The 16,487-nt window shown below is 37.8% G+C and overlaps 5 protein-coding genes and 1 long non-coding RNA gene across 6 annotated transcripts; 2 read left to right on the top strand and 4 right to left on the bottom strand.

The window, feature by feature from the left end:
- Positions 1–44: 44 nt before the first annotated feature.
- Positions 45–1,460, bottom strand: LOC106618661 (pseudouridylate synthase TRUB2, mitochondrial). The gene is made up of 3 exons (XM_014236483.3): positions 1,059–1,460; positions 801–1,004; positions 45–738 (listed from the first exon to the last, which is right to left on the bottom strand). The coding sequence occupies exons 1-3, from the start codon at positions 1,186–1,188 to the stop codon at positions 131–133; spliced, it is 942 nt and encodes a 313-aa protein (XP_014091958.3). The 5' UTR covers positions 1,189–1,460; the 3' UTR covers positions 45–130.
- A 110-nt stretch (positions 1,461–1,570) lies between these two features.
- On the top strand, positions 1,571–3,400 carry l(2)k09848 (lethal (2) k09848). Its single transcript, XM_014236482.3, has 4 exons — positions 1,571–1,775; positions 2,014–2,699; positions 2,759–3,117; positions 3,187–3,400. The coding sequence occupies exons 1-4, from the start codon at positions 1,688–1,690 to the stop codon at positions 3,296–3,298; spliced, it is 1,245 nt and encodes a 414-aa protein (XP_014091957.3). The 5' UTR covers positions 1,571–1,687; the 3' UTR covers positions 3,299–3,400.
- A 26-nt stretch (positions 3,401–3,426) lies between these two features.
- ppk6 (pickpocket 6) lies at positions 3,427–6,638 on the bottom strand. Its single transcript, XM_014236434.3, has 6 exons — positions 6,409–6,638; positions 5,713–5,916; positions 4,016–4,752; positions 3,826–3,943; positions 3,659–3,768; positions 3,427–3,594 (listed from the first exon to the last, which is right to left on the bottom strand). The coding sequence occupies exons 1-6, from the start codon at positions 6,636–6,638 to the stop codon at positions 3,443–3,445; spliced, it is 1,551 nt and encodes a 516-aa protein (XP_014091909.2). The 3' UTR covers positions 3,427–3,442.
- Positions 6,639–9,375: 2,737 nt separating this feature from the next.
- LOC118683125 (gustatory receptor for bitter taste 22e-like) lies at positions 9,376–10,674 on the bottom strand. The gene is made up of 2 exons (XM_036374478.2): positions 9,601–10,674; positions 9,376–9,534 (listed from the first exon to the last, which is right to left on the bottom strand). Exons 1-2 carry the CDS (start codon positions 10,672–10,674, stop codon positions 9,376–9,378), a joined length of 1,233 nt encoding a protein of 410 aa, XP_036230371.2.
- Positions 10,297–10,791, top strand: LOC138857180 (uncharacterized). The gene is made up of 2 exons (XR_011396203.1): positions 10,297–10,381; positions 10,460–10,791. It is a non-coding gene; the product is annotated as an uncharacterized lncRNA (long non-coding RNA).
- A 1,108-nt stretch (positions 10,792–11,899) lies between these two features.
- Positions 11,900–13,282, bottom strand: Gr10a (Gustatory receptor 10a). Its single transcript, XM_014236435.3, has 2 exons — positions 12,105–13,282; positions 11,900–12,052 (listed from the first exon to the last, which is right to left on the bottom strand). The coding sequence occupies exons 1-2, from the start codon at positions 13,176–13,178 to the stop codon at positions 11,900–11,902; spliced, it is 1,227 nt and encodes a 408-aa protein (XP_014091910.2). The 5' UTR covers positions 13,179–13,282.
- Positions 13,283–16,487: the final 3,205 nt, after the last annotated feature.

Below are 16,487 nucleotides of genomic sequence, written 5' to 3'. Positions count from 1 at the left end.
CGATTGATGATATTGTATGATTTGAGGTCTAATGAAAGGAAATATTTATATATAAATATATATCTTCTCATTTTATATTTAGATGAAATAAGTTAACATTATAATACAAAACAAGAATCAAATTTTTTTTCTAATCTCTTCTGAGTTCTATTTTATCCTGTTCTAAAAGATGTGGATGCTGCTCCAAAACTCTCCGTTGCTCTCTCATATTCTTCACTACACCTCGCAAGCTCCAACCATGTCGGAGCAGCGCATTTTCTACACCGAAGTGGCCATGTCGTATGCAGCGTATGGACGTGCAGTGTGCCACCGTACGCATTTCAATGCCCATCTCATGCACCAGAGATGCCAAATACTCCTCAGTTTCATTGATTGCATGTACCTCCACTGTAAATTCCGGACGCTTAAAATCTATTAATTTAATACCATATATAATTGGCTGTGAATTATCCGCTGGACGGATTAATCCTTTGCAAGCAATCTCATAGGCTGCTTGTGATTGTAAATCTACACCGCAGAGTTCGTACATTTTACGTTGGTGTGATGCTTGTAACGATGCTGCTAATGCACTTATACGGTCTGGATGCACGTGCCGATGATCGGATTTAACCGTTATGCGTGAATCAGCAAAATGTGTTTCGGTTGCGATACCCATACGACCAGTTATATGAAAAGCACGTAACGGCCGATTTCGTTGAATGAGGTGTGACTTGCCAATGCCCTTATTCAATCCGAACACTATAAAGAGAACAATCATTTAAGAAATTATTTATGTAGAATAAAGTGAAAGTTATGATTACATAGCACACCGCTCGTGTGTATACCCAATCCGGCGACTTGTGCACAACGTATATCTGATATTTGATACCTTGGGCCTGTGGCTAACACATGGTCGGCTAAATCAATCGAATGGATTTTACGCAACAAAGGATTTGCATCACCTCCAGGTTCTAACAGCGGTGTTTCCAGTTTACGAGGTTCTCGTACTTGCATATTATTTAAATCTAAAAGCATAATCGGTATTGATATTTGCACAATTTATATTCTATTAGCTTTACCTTGGACTATGTTGTGGAGAACTGCGTCTTTCACGTGCCTAGCTTTCATTCCAGCAGGCTTGTAAATATTCATAATACCGTTCAAATGTCTAAAAACTGTTGGCGCGTCGTAAACCTTTGTCAACGACATTTTCACTAATAATAAAAAAAAACTATTACGGATATTTTGTTTTAACTATGTACTTTTTCATTAAATAAATTTGTAAACTTTCCTCCGTCGGGTATTATTATCAGTTTTGCAATACCGACAGAACTCGTTTTATGATATGCAAAATTGTTAAATTGTTGTTTATTAGAGGTATTATTTATATTATGAATAAATTATTAAAAAAAAAACGAATTTTTAATATTATCAAATTAATAAATTATTATTCTCCGCGTAAAATTATATTAAACATTTGAATCGAATGTTGAAAAACTCAATCCACGTAACAGATGATTTTGACATTCAGTTCATTTCTTCTGACAGCTATTCATTTTTGGAATTGTCAATAGTAACTTTTGTACATTTTATTCCTGATTTGTTTTGTTCTGTTACACGTGCGCGGTATTTCGATTTGCTTGTAATAAATTTATTGTTTAACATTTTTTAATATTTTTCGGGTTTTCTATAAGTTTGTGGCTGAAAAATGAAGTGGTCTACAGCAAATTTAAAAAGTCCCAACTATACAGAAAATCACGAGATATACGTTGGCACTAGTACCGGCACATTCAAAAGTAAGTTAAAATTATATATTTCGATCTTTAATTTCTCACATAATTCATATTCATATTCATAAACGCATGAAATTACCTCATATAATTTTAAGTTTCCTTTTATGCATGTAACTATGAGCTTGTATCTTCATAACAATTCATGTTGGCCATTTTCGTACATACATATGTATGTACATGTTTTTATGTGAGCCCATTTAATACAAAACAATTTCCTTTGTATTATTTTCATCTTCCTCAGGGTTTGTTCCTGCCTCTGAGGAGAATCCCTTTGCTCAACGTAACCTATACGATATAAATCAGCTTGAAAAAGATGATCGGGTTACGGCGCTATCTTTTGGGAATGATACCTCAGAGATTTTTATTGGGCGGGCTAAAGAAAGTGTCCACTTGCATTCTCTCCGCAGTGACACAGTAGAACGCACAATCGAACTTAAATTTGCGCCCGTAGTAGGTTTTGCACGTTTTGACGATTACCTAGCCGCCGGATTTTCTAATGGTCAAGTGCAACGAATAGCTATTGAAAATAGCGTTGATTCAGAGCTCATTGTTAGTAGTGGCGACGACATGTCACATATGCGACAATGCCCAACCAATCGAAATTTGGTAGCTACAGGAGGTAAAGGTCGTCAAAATAATTTGAAGGTTTTCGATATGGCAGCAGATGGAAAACAAATATTCACTTCAAAAAATTTGCCAAACGACTACCTCCAGTTGGAGGTACCTGTATGGGATAGTGACGTTGGATTTATAGATTCACCACATACACTGGCTACTTGCTCTCGTTATGGTTATGTGCGCCTTTATGACACACGTAAACAACGGCGGCCAGTGCAGTGTTTTGCTACAGAAGAACAAATGAGTTTTGCTACTTTGGTCGCACATGGAAATTACATATACACAGGTACTACTATGGGCGCTATGAAGGTAAGATACAAATTAAAAATAAATTGTTATCAGTATTAGTACCCATTTCATATTTGCAGGCATTTGACATAAGGCGCATGAAGACATTCGTACATACTTACAAAGGATTTACTGGTGCCATCAGTGATGTGTCATTAGACTCTACGGGTAAATACCTAGCTTCAGCGTCTTTGGATCGTTATGTGCGTGTGCACCACATTGATTCTACAGTACTGTTGTATCAATGCTATGTTAAATCAAAAGCTACGCGCGTTTTATTACGCCAGTCAGCCGAAAACCCCAACTGCAGTACCACTGAAGCAACTGAAGACGACGTGGATAATAACGAAAACTCGACAAAAAAGAAAAAAAATGTGAAACCTAATGTTCCCGAGGATAAGGAGTACGAAGATATGTTTGAAAATATGCAAACTGTTTGGTAAGTCAAAGTATTTTTAGTGGTAGTAGGTGAATTTAAGTAATAAACCTAAAATTTCATTTGCTTTAGTGACGTCGATGATGTCAGTGACGCTGAGAAGGAAGAAGAAAAATCTCAAAAAATCGGGAGTAAACGAAAAGGGGGTAAAAACTTTAATACAAGCAAAAAGAAGAAAGAGTGAATAGATGGAACTATCTTTACATAGGCTTAAAAATGTATAAATAACTTAAGATTAGAGGAATGTTATGATAATTACAAAATAAATTTTTTTATCTTTATCAAAGATATTTTTGAAACCTTTTAATTGAATCGTACTTTAAATCCTTTATTTTTCATCATTTCCTCGAACGAGAGGTTTAAGTAGAACGCAACGTGCTTTATAATTGATGTATAAACGGTGTATGCAATAGTATCCGAATTCTATTAGGGATACCATGCTGATCCCTAGACACAAATTAAATACTCCTCCCAAATCCGCTGAAAGAGAGCAGAGTTATTCGTGTTAGGTGCTGTTATAACCAAAGTATATACATTTACACACATAACAAACCGATCCAAGACATGACCACCACCTTGCGTATAGCCGGTACTGTTTGCTTTATCAAATAAGCCCGAACGATAAATATATCCTGTGTATCAAAGCTCGTCCTACTGTAAAAGTTACAAATTTGATTTTTTTTTATAATCTGTTAACGTTATTGCTCTTACTAATGTGTGCTGACGGAGCAATTATGTAGTTTCAGATCGGTTTTGTAGGCTAAAGTTGAATATGTGACGTCATAGCAGTTTGGTAGACAACTTTCGCACTTGACGCTTTTAAAACCATCTATAGCAGAAGATACAGATGCTAATTAAGACAAATCCACAAGTGTATGGGCTAGAAAAACGATATACAAACCATAATTTTTGGAATAGCATACACTGTCATTTAATTTGCACTCTCGATAATCGGCCTTCGCATTCGGAATGTGATACGGTACGCACTGACACCTTTTCATTATAGCTTCTGTGCGGCAAGCGAGTGAACAAGCTGCTTGCCGATAATTATGCAACTCGAGGTCATCTGAAATTAGACAATCACGCTTGCCTTGCGATAATTCCAGTACTTCAGTTGAAGAGCTTTGTACAGTCGGTGAGATTTCAACAAAACTCTCTGAGTTCGAAGTAATTGTTACCGAGGATGTCGCTTCCGTTACGTAGTCCATAGGGTGATGTGCCAGCACAATTAAGCCGGTTAAAAGATTCCGTTCGGAGCCCTCAACGCCGATAATAGTTAAGCCTCCATCTATGCCGAAAATATTTGCCGAAAAAGGGACGTAGGAAAGATTCTTTGGATTATAATTAAATGAGCAACAAGGACCTAAAAATGATGTGGTAGATATGAATGACAGGTACTCGTGTTTCTGACGGCAAGGGAACTCTTTGATGCCCCAGTAGCAACGTTTAACAAAATCATTACAACTACCGCTAACTGCTCTGGCAACGTCGTAAATTGTTAAGTTGTTTAGTCGTAGCACTTCGTCAGCATTTTTAAAGCTATCTTGCGATGGTGATTTCCAATTCTGATCGGTGAAAGCGTTTATATATTCCAAACCAATGGCAACATCTTGTGGGTCGATACCAGCAGGAATTTCTCTATGTCACATTTATTTGAAATCAAAAATATATACTTGTACTTACATATGTATGTACATTGGGGTGTCCGCTATTTTCCATATTGATTTTTTCTGCAATAGTCCCCTGAAGTTTCAGTTTTTGCCCTAAAAGTCAGGATCCAACCTAAACAAGCTCTTTATTTTCAATTTAAACCGTACCTAAGTCATATTTCATAATAATGTCATTTTTTGATATTTTGCATTAAGCCAATAAATCTACAGTTTTGAAAAAGTTCTGATACAAAACTTTTCGCTCTACAAAAAATGTTATTGATTTTTTTCATAAAAACATTTCTTTAAAAGTTATACACAGCTAAAGTTATACATCAAATGTACTGAGTATTCATAACATACAAGTCATGTATACATTCTGTGTTGCTCATACGACATGGTGTACTATATGAATGCAGTACATTTGATGCATAACTTTAACTGCATATAGCTTCTAAAGGAATGTTTTTATGAAAAAATTATCAAGACCTTTTTGTAGAGCGGACATGTTTGTATTTGAATATCGTTCTTTTAAAGTTCTAGGTTTATTTGCATTGCAGATAAAAAATTTATTGCAAAAACTAAGAAAGTAAGTAAGAAAAAAATAATATAGGGACGGTTTAAATATGAGCTTCTTTACGTTGGATGCTTATTTTTAGGGCAAAAACTGAAACTTAAAGGAGCATTTGCAAACAAAATTAACATGTGAAATAATAAACACCCTAATGTACATGCAAGCATAGACTTTGTATATTTTTATACAAGTTCAATTGCATGGATACCTTCAAGAGAGCATTAAGATAAGCTAACAAACGGCAAATACCAGATGTTTCCACTACAGTTGCTTGAAGTATCAACACACAAATTTTCAAAAAAAACCAAAAAATCTTCTGAAATCTTTTAGGCATCCATGCTTATTTTTGTGTCAGATGAATTTGTTTAAACCTACAATGTCTTTATATAACGCTGTACACGCTCGCGATTTACCACCTTAGGACTGCAAATGGTAATGCCCGGAAATGCTACGTCGGTTATGGCCAGGTCACTGGATACGGTGTTCAAGATGGGGTATGAGTAGAACTTCAGCCACAGTTGTAGAGACAAATAAACGCCGAGCAGGAACAGACTGATGAGCACACTCGACCAAATCCATCTGGTTTTCAAACAGACAAATAATAAGGTTATTAACAAATACATTTCAAGTGAAACGAAATTTAAACTCAGAACGGTTATATTATTTTATCTAGGTTATTGAAGCTCTCTTACAAGTACTTTTCCTGATTTATATTCGAGTGATAACACAATTCGTTACTTTCACTACTTAAATCAAGTCCAATATAACATATTTATATATGGATTCTACATGTATAATTTATAAGTTGCATATTCAACGAGCTTAACTTGCGAAGTTCTGATGAATTTCATACGAAGTTTTTCCTTATTGGAAATGCTGTCATATCTTGCGTTCTCCACTTTCAACTCCAATAAGAGTATTACGTAAAGGCCTAACTCATCAATAAATCTAGCAAAGCATATATTTCTTGTTTCAGAAAAAATCTACCACCAGAGTTGATTATTGGATCGTTTGTTTTACATATATAATAGTATGTACATAAATGCATGGCGGAGTGTCGATAAAGCATACCTGGAAACGCCATGGGTTCTGTTCCGTCGTAGTAGCCATATGCCACTTACTTTAGTTGTCTGTGTGTACTCCCAAAAGGTGTCCACAATGGCAAGACGCAATCTTTGTGCCACATCCCTGCGATAATCGGGATTCAACACTTTGGAGTGAAAACGCTGCGGTTGATGTAATTTTCCGCGTTTTCTGAGCTTATTGCCTTTGGCCTTTTGCTTCCACACGTTAAGAAACATTTCGTCAGACTGTGCTGAACATCTTCACATTACAGAGCTTTAAATACTCTCCGACAGAAATACCTTTAAATGTTTCAATTGATTAGGCAGTATGTATAGGACTCGGTAGCTACAATAACAATTACAAGTCCACAACTCCAAAGTTATATCAATTAACACAATATTCCTAATTAAGTACAACGGTGGGGGAGGAGCACGATGAGGAAAGCTTGGAACAATTGCTAGAGAATATACTGTCGTTTCTCATTCAGTTTTCGGTTCTGTCTTTGGAAAATAAAAGCAAGAAGAAGAAATAAAATGGAGACATGCAAATTGATCAATAAAGTCCAACAAGTCAATTTCGTCGTTGTATCCTTTAATGGCTTGGACATTAGTCTATGCTCGACTGTATGTGTGGTGGTATGTGTGCTCTTTTCAACAAAGTTTTTTTGTGGTTTACCAACTTGTGTTAATGTTCTAAAGCCAACTTGTGTTAATGCTCTTGAAAACGGCTTGTATTGACTAGACTCTGCTAAATGGACGTTTTTACGAATAAGCATCTGTACTTCCCATATTTCATACCTTGTTCAATGGAAATTTATATGTGTACAATAAACATACATAAAATATACATAACCATATACATTAGGGTGGAGCAAAAAAACATTTTTTTTGTCCAAAATTGTTTTTTTTTATAATCTACAAATTTTACCCTCAGGCCAAGCAAAAAAAAAATTTTTTTCGCTCCATCCTGATGCACATATTTACGTACATTAATATGTTTGTAATCTCGTTATTACCAATAAGAAACTCAATTTTCTTTTATCAGCGCAAATGTCCACTATGCTAACAATGATATAACTGCAAAGTGTACACCTAAGTAAGTAATAAGTACTCGTATATATGTATTTTGTGTTTTAGTGATGTTTACAAGCTTCTTCAACAATCATATGTGTGTCTGCATTATACTATCTTGACTATTTACTTGCCATTGAGCAAAACAAACAATTACTTTTAATGAGAAATATGAATGGTCTTAATGGCCAACCTAGAACCCACTTCTCAGCTCATCGAGAATTGTGCTTGGCTTGGTGGTGAGCTCTTTGCAATGGCACATAATAATATATAATGCGAACATATGTAGATACCGCACTATGTGTTGATTAAGGTGACCAAATCAGAGGTGGGGAAATATAATGAAGGCGAATATCATTCTCAAGTGAAACGAGAAACTGTCAGTATTTGAAATCCTTAACAAGACTCACTTGGGTGTAAACGAAATTATATCAAGCCAAGAAATGTTTCGCGGTCGCAAGTAATTTGTTCAAATCTTCATTTACCCATAATAGCCAATTTTCTGTGGAATAGTTAAAGTTTTGTGGTGAATAGCGCAAGAACAAGAGCCGCTGCAAACCTTTGATTAACGCTATGAATTGGTTTTCCTTTATAAGCCTCGAGCAAGTTCGTGAAGCTAAATGCATTTGTTTATTGAAGGGGGAACGCCAGGGCTGAAAGTCCACAAGCCATGGCGATAGATACGCTCAAAGCTTGGATGGAACGGCTGGAAAACCTTTGCAAATCCACTGTTCATAATAAGAAGGATTTGTCTTATAAGAATTTTAGTTTGCATATTTGAGAGATAGTCGCAGAAGTTCAATCTTAGTCGCAGAAGTAAGAGTGAAAGAGAATCATATTGCTGGCACACATTTGAAGGTATATGCTTTTACATAAAAGTGTGTATACGAGTATATGTATGTGTGACGTGCAGGTTAAAGGGTGACTAAGTCTTACCAAAATTGATAATACAAATATTACTCGGAAATAGGGGATGAGAGTCGATTATTTTCTTCCATTTGTTCCTTATTTCACATTTCCATGTAAAAATGTACCCACGACTTATTGGCCAAGTGTCTAAAAAGATTTTCTCATTTATCTTAAAGCAAAATTTAGTGCAGCAGAAACTGGAATATTACAAATAAACTATCTACACCAGGTAGCGTTATTGCTCGCCCAACGAGTTCTTGTCAAAGCCGCCAATAATAGGAGTGTTTCGAAAGCGCTGTCAGCGACACCTTTACGCTGACAATGGGCTGCTGATGGCGCTGGTGTGCTGAGCGGTGGTTGGTGCAAGAGCACCTTCGCAATTCGCCTTTTTGTGCTACGAAACATACAACTGGCACCCACTCGAATACTTCATTAATGGCGCGCACATGCTGGACCTTTAATGAAATAGAAACACACCAACAAAGAATATGGCAGCTATGCAGCAGAGTCCATCCGTTGGCGTTTGACATCCAGACTTGGTAGTGTGCTGCCAAAACGGAAAACAATAACAGTCATTGTATGTGAAATTCTTTACATATCCCTCCAACATGTTTGAACACCGCGTTACTCGTTGTATATGCACATCCTATGCATACGATGACAATTTACTAGGAGACTCGGCCTCTAGTCTCATATGTCTCAAGTTTTATTTCATTATTATTAATTCCAGATATACAGTTTTTGACTTGAAGTGACGAAGCTCACGTTCGACGTTGACACACATGGAAAACGTACTCTGCCGCATCAGTAGCCAAATTTACTAGCAAAAGGAGTGTAAAAATATAAAAGTGAATTTCTCTCCATTTAGATAGACTATTTTTTTGTCAAAAAACCCATTTTAGTTTAAAGAAAAAACCAATAATTTCCTTTTCCTTAAAGTGCCAATACCAATTTATAAATAAGATAATATTCCATTTCTTAGGTCATTCTGCTTCTAATCGAACTGCTTTGCCAGATCCCACTGCAATAGAAGCAACACATTTTTCACGAATCCTCCGAAGACTAGGAAGGAAAGTCGCTTATTCACACCGATAACGCCAAACACACTAATACTTAGCTTGCACAAGCGCAAATGCTGGGAAAGCAAGTCACACTGCGAGAAATTTTGTTTAGTTTTCACAAATGTTCATTTATAAATTACATTTGTAGTCATACACACCGCATAGTCAACTGGATCGTCAACTCTAAGCAGCTCGTGAAATCGTTTTAATACCTCCGACGTTTCGCGGGCGGCAATAGCCACACGATCGCAGATTATGTCCAAGTAGAATGAGTCTGATAGAGTCATCATAATTGCCACAATGCTGAACGTGTGGTTAAATGCACCTAGGCTCCTTAAATAAGGGTTATTGCCATATTTCAAGCACAAATAACCGATCGAGATATTGTTGATGATTTTGCTTAATAGAACAGCGACTATCTGTAGTCGGTAGCAGTCGGTCAGACGCTCAGCGAATCCTGTGAGCTGGCGGTGTACGCGCGCCACATCAATCAACTCTCTCGCCAAGCGACTCCTCAGGCGCCTGCGCAAAGAGCGGCTATAGCGCTTATGGGCCAAAAGTTGAAGAATATTGAAAATACGTCGCAGTTGCACATTCAACCAGCAAAACCGCTGCCACACATACCACATCGCGAGGAAGTAATGTAGGATCATGTGTAAAATCACGCTGATTAAACAGAGCATGTGTGAGCTATAGAGGAGCGAGATGAGATTAATTTCGGGAATTAAAAGCGACAGGTTATATGCAGTGTATATGCCTTGAGTGATGATGCTGAAGTATTTTATCCAAAGTAAACGATTGCTGTAGAATTGTTCGCAATTGCGCTTCACCACAGGAGGCACACACTTCTCAAAGTACTCGCGCTCTAAGTCCAGCATCCGCGTTAGAATTTCGATGATTGTATGCTCGCGTTTCCAGCGAAAAACTATGGCCAATGCGGTAATCGAAAATATCTGTATTGTATTGAATATGTTTACGATTCTCATCAAACGATTTTCGTTGAGGTTATTTAAGTAGGACAAGGTGATGGGGTACGATAGTGGCAAAGTGATGACGATCAGCGCATTTAAAGTGCAGGCGTAGATTTGCATGAACGGCCAACGATAGACGCGGCGCTGATCAAAATCGACACGAAACGCGATAAGTCCGATGGCGAGAGCAAAGTAGTAAGTATAAAGTTGCCAACGCCGCGGAGCGACCGTCGTCAGTGTTGACGTCGCGGTTAACGACATTGGTCTGGTGCACCTAAAATCGACGTGTTGGCGGTCAGAGTAATACGAATCGACTGTTACGTGCCTTTGATGGAGTTTATGCATAACCTTTAATAAATTAACAACGTTTTACTTTGACTGGCTATCTGTTGATTGATGAAGCAGATATTTTAATTAGTGCAATGATGAGGTTATGCATCTTAAATTGTTTATTAAACAGTGGGACTTTCAACTAATCGAACATGAACTGTCGGACGAGGAAAGCTCTGGTTCTTTGTCTGCTTAATACCGACTGGCCAATATATTGGTCAAATGAACATGTCCACGCTTTTGAAAGGAGCTGCATAGTTTGTAGAGACGAAACTTATGTGACTAAGTGTCTTATAAGCAGATGTGTAGCTTCAACAAGGCCGAAAGCTTCCTCGAAGAATCAGTGTAGGGTACTGATTTTTAAATTTGATCGCATATTGGGAGGTTGATTTTAGTCAAAAAAACTTTTTGGAGTATAAAATAATCATGCTACCTTCCCATTATACTCATATTAATCCTTCAAAAGGACCCACAACGTAAGTATTTAGCCGTGTGCCTTTTGCAATTGTTACCGTTTTCTTGTCTTCACTCCGGTGCTACTGAGCTTTCAAACTTTTACATATAATTCAATTCGACCTGCGTAAGCATTAGAGACACCACCCACGGCTTGATAAGCGCCAATCGAACTTTAAAGTGAATTACATAATTTGTCTGTGCCTTTGAACCAACAACACGCTGCTCTTTAAGAGAACGCTTCCGGGAGACAAGCAAAAATAGAACTGCCTAAAATATATTTAATCCTCTTTCGCCTGAAACATTTATGTTTTGCCGAAGACTTATAAAACTAAACTGACGCGGTCTTTAAATGAGCATTACGCTTCTATTTTGAGCGCCAAATTTATTTTTGAACCGAAAGGCTCTTATGATTTCCAACAATGGAGTCTAACAAAATGAATTTGCTTTATTTTTAGGCAATTCATTTGTCATTAAGCCGATATGTTGGAGTTTTTAAATTGCCCACGCCTTAGTATGACTAGCTATACTTCTGGCGAGACTCAACTAGAAGTAAAAATATATTTATATTTAAATGTTTCTTGTTATGAGTTTAAACGCATCGATTATGGTTTATATGAAAACAATGAAATTTATAAAATTCAATACCGGGCAGACGTGAGCTTATTTTTTTATGAATTCAATTAAAATTTGCTTACAATCCTTACGTCAAATTCATATCGAATTGCACGAGCGTTATGAAATATGACAAAGCGGCGGCCGCCGTTAGGTATGTCAAGCTCCTATCTAGCACAAAGAGGCCGCAGATGCGAACCTCAACTCGATTGTTCATTATGTAGAGCGCGAAACCTTCCACCTGCGTTAATGAAAACTGGATATAAGTATTTAATTTGATTTGTCTTACTCACCGTCTGCTGCAGGCGCACATCGAGGACGGCCAGTTGATTGAACTGCCGCAAGGTTTGATTAATGTTTCGCAATTCCAGACTGATGTTCTCACTCACCAGCGCCACAATGTAGGTGTCCACGTAGAAGATGATGGCATGCAGCGCGTTCAGCACAATGGCCGGTGAGGCGCCTGACTCTGAATGCTTCACAAACAGATTGAAGAGAATGAACGAGTTGGTGAGGTTGCTGATGAGCGTAATGAAGACAAGACCGAGTATCTGGAATTGATGCATTGTCAAGCTGTCTTGGTAGAGGCGATTTATCTGCTGGTAGCGCTGCGCTAGCGTATCCAGGCGGTCGCATAGTAAGCCGCACAAATGCGGGACCGTGCCGCGCCGCTGACCGCGCAGCCAAAAGTAATGCAACAGTTTGTTCTCGCGCAACACTTGTCGCAGCTGTTGGTTGAGTTGCTGGTAGAATTTCAAAGCGCTGCTGTTGATGAAGTAAAAGTAGTCTGCCATATTTTCTGTATAGTTCCACAGAACAAATGTGTACACAGCGATGTGTACGCGCACCGGATGTGCTCCGTTAAAATGCTGGTAGAGTATGTTCGCCACCTGTACGGCCATCATGGCGTTGATAAGGCCGAATTTAAAGAGTAGCATCGCTTCGAATTGTTTGCGTGGTCGCTCGTCGTATGCTGGCATCGCATGTAGGCTGCTGTTGAAGTCATCCTCCAGCTGCTGACGCACTCTAGTGACGGCACGTATGGCTGCGTAATGTGCAAAATTGGCAACGTACGTTACCACAACAGTTATATATTTAAGCAAAGTGTTGGCGAAATTCACCAGAAGCAACAGGTGGCCACGCTCGTCACGCGCTTCAGTAAGGACGGAGATGTGGCGAGCAAAATAAATGGGCAGCACAAGGATCAGGCAAACGCTGAGCGCGTGCCCATAAATAACGGCTAGTCGATGCGTGAATGTATTGGTTCGACGCTGAGGTATGTAATTGATTACCATGAGGCCGTAGAGTGTGGCGTAAATATGACCATACTTGTAGATGTTGTGTTTGTGACGCTCCCAGAAACTCATGCTGCTGAAGGCGCAGGGAGAAAGTTGTTTTGCCCAACGAAATGATGACAGCCAATCGTACAAATGGTTTAGCTGCCCACCAAAAACGTCGTATAAGGTTTAAGCTCCAAAGCACGCCATCCGCCATGCTGTCCACAGTGGATTTAACAACTAAAAACATTTTGCACAACAATTTGTACCTCTCTGTTGTCGAATTTGGGATTTCGTGCTTTAATCATTTTAATGTATTGCTTTTGCATTCGTTTCACAAAAAATATCAGAACTCCTTACTTATTTATAACCCAAACGGTGCGCTACCAGCTTTCAAGCACGCAGTTATGTCACGCGCGTCACATCTTTGTCAGCTTAGGCGCACGCATGCTCCAGCACACATACCTTCGTAAGCGCCAACACGCTACGCTCTCGCTTAAGAGTAGTAACATGTAAAAGCGTTAGCAAAAGAAAAAAGAGTATACCAATGACGTGGCCCAAAGGATTTATTATAACTGCGAGCAACGCAGCGCAGCGGTGCCGCGAACGTGACAACGTCCCAGCTTTATTGACATTGCTATGAGTAATATACGCTGATTTAAAGTGTTGGCAAGTGATTTTATGTTGCCTTGATGAAGGCACATATAAATTTTTGCGACAAATTCATGTTATGCTCCTTAAATGGCTATTATAATAAACACATTTTCTCGGCCGAATAGCCTAAGCGTGTCGGTTAATTTATAATACAATGATATACCATAACACCTTTACTTATAATAACGTGGTGTTGAAAGCGCACGTATACAAGTACAGGTTGGCTCACGAATCGTGCTACAAAAATTATCATTATTTTTGGATTTGATATACGGCAATTTTGCTTGTTTACATTTCAGTTTAGATCAAAATGGGGCTCATCAACCGGCCATTTCAATAATTTTGTGGCAAAATTCTAGGCAAATGTAGAGAGTTTAACCGACATGTTTACCAACCTGAGCCGCCAAAATCCTTTTGCTCGGTAATGGCGAAATGCAAAGCATTGTACCGCTGCACTATCCAAACCCTTTTACCTTTTTGGTATCCCAAGCATTCATTTTTAAAATATTTAAATAAAAACCTGCCAAATAAAAGAGAAGTTAGTCGATCACAGACACAGAAAGAAAATTACAAAAACAGTTTGTTTTTGTAGCACGATTCGTCAGCCACCCTGTACAACAATGAAATGTGTGCAGTAGTGGTTTTCATTATAGTTGTGTTCATTTCACTTGACAATTGTTGCCCGTTATCACATTATCAAGTTGTTATGACGCGATTCACAATGTGCCACTTGTTGACGGTTGCAAGATAAATAACCAGTCAATATTTGTATACAATTAGGACCGCAAATAAGATTGTTGAGCCAGCTGTTAAATTATCGAGAAAGGGGTATTGTAAGAAGAGACAATGGAGGCTTAATATTTCACGCTCCTAAAATTTTTTTATAAAACGCTTCAATGGATTACTGTTAGGTGCTCATTACTAAAATTGATTTGTTTTATAAATTCAAGCCCCTTTTGAAGATCATAATCTCTTGTAATTTCTTGCTGCAAAAACGATGAAATAAAAATGAACTTAAGAAATATAATAGCGAATATTTGTGTTCACTCTTATTTTCCGAATAATGGCTGTTGAATTTAAGCGGCTTATTACTTAATTACTTATTTCCACAATATTATCTTTGAGAAATTGAAATGTAGCCAGCAAAGTGAAAGCAAAAACTAAATTAATTTCCGGCATTCAATTAAGCTCAACAATTTCTCAAGCGTACGCTCAAATGCACGAGGAAGGCAAATTACTACTTCATAATTAAGGAAAATACCAAAATACCATGGGGACCAAATAAAAATAAGCCGATGCTGAGCATTTAATTATCTACGCCAAAGCGAAAAGCTCGAAAAGATTAAATGCCAAAGGGTAAAGTTACGCGAAAATGTTTTCTGCGCTGGATTTCTAATGATTAGCGTGAACCTAAATTGTTATCTAATTTCACACTTTCACGACCTCTAATATTTGGAGGTATGGCTTGGCATATCGCTCATTTTGATGGCAAAAATCACAAAAGATCAAAGTTGACGGCAAACATAAATTCTTTTCCTTTAATTTTTCGTATTCCTTTACAATTAGCCTGCTTAACTGTGGAAGCATACTGCCAACAACAGCAACAACAAAATATTTGTAATAAATACCGATTAATGAAGCTCCATAGGCAATTCGTACCACAGAAAATGGCAGCCAAATCGAATGCGGATGATTAATACAGCTAAATAGCTCATAGAGGCGCGGACACCGCACGCCTCAAGTCATTTCTATTTCATTGTCTTTGACCCTTTTTCGTATTTTCGCTTGGCATTTTGGTTGAAATTCGAGCATATCGCAAGAGAGTCGTAAATCTGAGATGGCAGGCAATTGACTAGCCACGCGTCTTTGTGTTTGTGTTGTAGTGGTGTGAAAAATGTCTGACGTTATTCAATTTAGGCACTAATCTAATTGTTAATTTCAAAACGAATAATTTGTTGTGTTTTCCATGGCACTTATGGCCCTCTTCTCGTTGAGGCTTGTGGCACCAGCCGTTTGACATGAAGTACAACATAGTTATGTAAGTGAATCAAAAAGTTAAAGCGAACACGGGTTAGCAATGAGCACAAGATTTTAAAAGATAATGCAATGAGAATGCACATTTTCACTACTCTGCATTTTGTATTTGTTGTCTGTATATAGTGCCAAGCAAAATTAAGATACAGCATGGAGCTTTGGTCGCTGACTTAGAGCTTCCCTTAATTTAAACTGGTTCTAAGACATTTGTTGTTTCAACATTCAGTAGATACTTTGTTCTTCTTTATTTCTTCTATTTTACTTCATATTTACAATTTTCATGTTGTTGCCAAAATAGTTTTTCAACTTGTTCGACTTGAATAGTAAATATTGATACTCAAGAAATCAATATGACACAAATTGTATACTACTCTTTAATAAGTGTTGCTCAACTTTAAAAATAATAATTTTAATAACGGAACCACCAGCTACCACCATCCAGAGGCTCATATATTTCCATTATTTTGTTACAGTAAAATCAGGCATACAGAATTTCCAATCTGCCTAGCTGCTTTCTAATTGCGCAATTGCGCAATTTCGCAGTTTCTAAGATTAATTCAAGACACATGTTGTTGTTGTATCCTGCTTCCGACGTTAAAGTCACACTCTAACAGTATCTGACATATCCAACGACACGTAAAAGTCTGTTACAGTCTGTTGCCTAGTGTTGCCAGTAAAAAGAGATAACACAAGTTATGAGTCAACAACAAC

This window comes from Bactrocera oleae, chromosome 4 (assembly GCF_042242935.1).
Source record: "Bactrocera oleae isolate idBacOlea1 chromosome 4, idBacOlea1, whole genome shotgun sequence".
NCBI classification, from domain to species: Eukaryota; Metazoa; Arthropoda; class Insecta; order Diptera; family Tephritidae; genus Bactrocera; species Bactrocera oleae.
The sequence above is the reverse complement of the archived record's forward strand: the minus strand, read 5'-3'. Positions and strand labels throughout refer to the sequence as shown.

Coding starts and splice junctions, on each gene's coding strand:
- LOC118683125 (XM_036374478.2), bottom strand. CDS start 10,674: ATGTCGTTAACCGCGACGTCAACACTGACGACGGTCGCTCCGCGGCGT. Junction 9,535..9,600: donor ACGATCCAGTTGACTATGCG/GTGTGTATGACT, acceptor AATTTCTCGCAG/TGTGACTTGCTTTCCCAGCA.
- ppk6 (XM_014236434.3), bottom strand. CDS start 6,638: ATGTTTCTTAACGTGTGGAAGCAAAAGGCCAAAGGCAATAAGCTCAGA. Junction 3,944..4,015: donor ATGCTATTCCAAAAATTATG/GTTTGTATATCG, acceptor CTTCTGCTATAG/ATGGTTTTAAAAGCGTCAAG. Junction 3,769..3,825: donor TGCTCCGTCAGCACACATTA/GTAAGAGCAATA, acceptor TAACTTTTACAG/TAGGACGAGCTTTGATACAC.
- LOC106618661 (XM_014236483.3), bottom strand. CDS start 1,188: ATGTCGTTGACAAAGGTTTACGACGCGCCAACAGTTTTTAGACATTTG. Junction 1,005..1,058: donor TCTCCACAACATAGTCCAAG/GTAAAGCTAATA, acceptor TTATGCTTTTAG/ATTTAAATAATATGCAAGTA. Junction 739..800: donor ACACACGAGCGGTGTGCTAT/GTAATCATAACT, acceptor TTCTCTTTATAG/TGTTCGGATTGAATAAGGGC.
- Gr10a (XM_014236435.3), bottom strand. CDS start 13,178: ATGAGTTTCTGGGAGCGTCACAAACACAACATCTACAAGTATGGTCAT. Junction 12,053..12,104: donor ATGTGCGCCTGCAGCAGACG/GTGAGTAAGACA, acceptor TCATTAACGCAG/GTGGAAGGTTTCGCGCTCTA.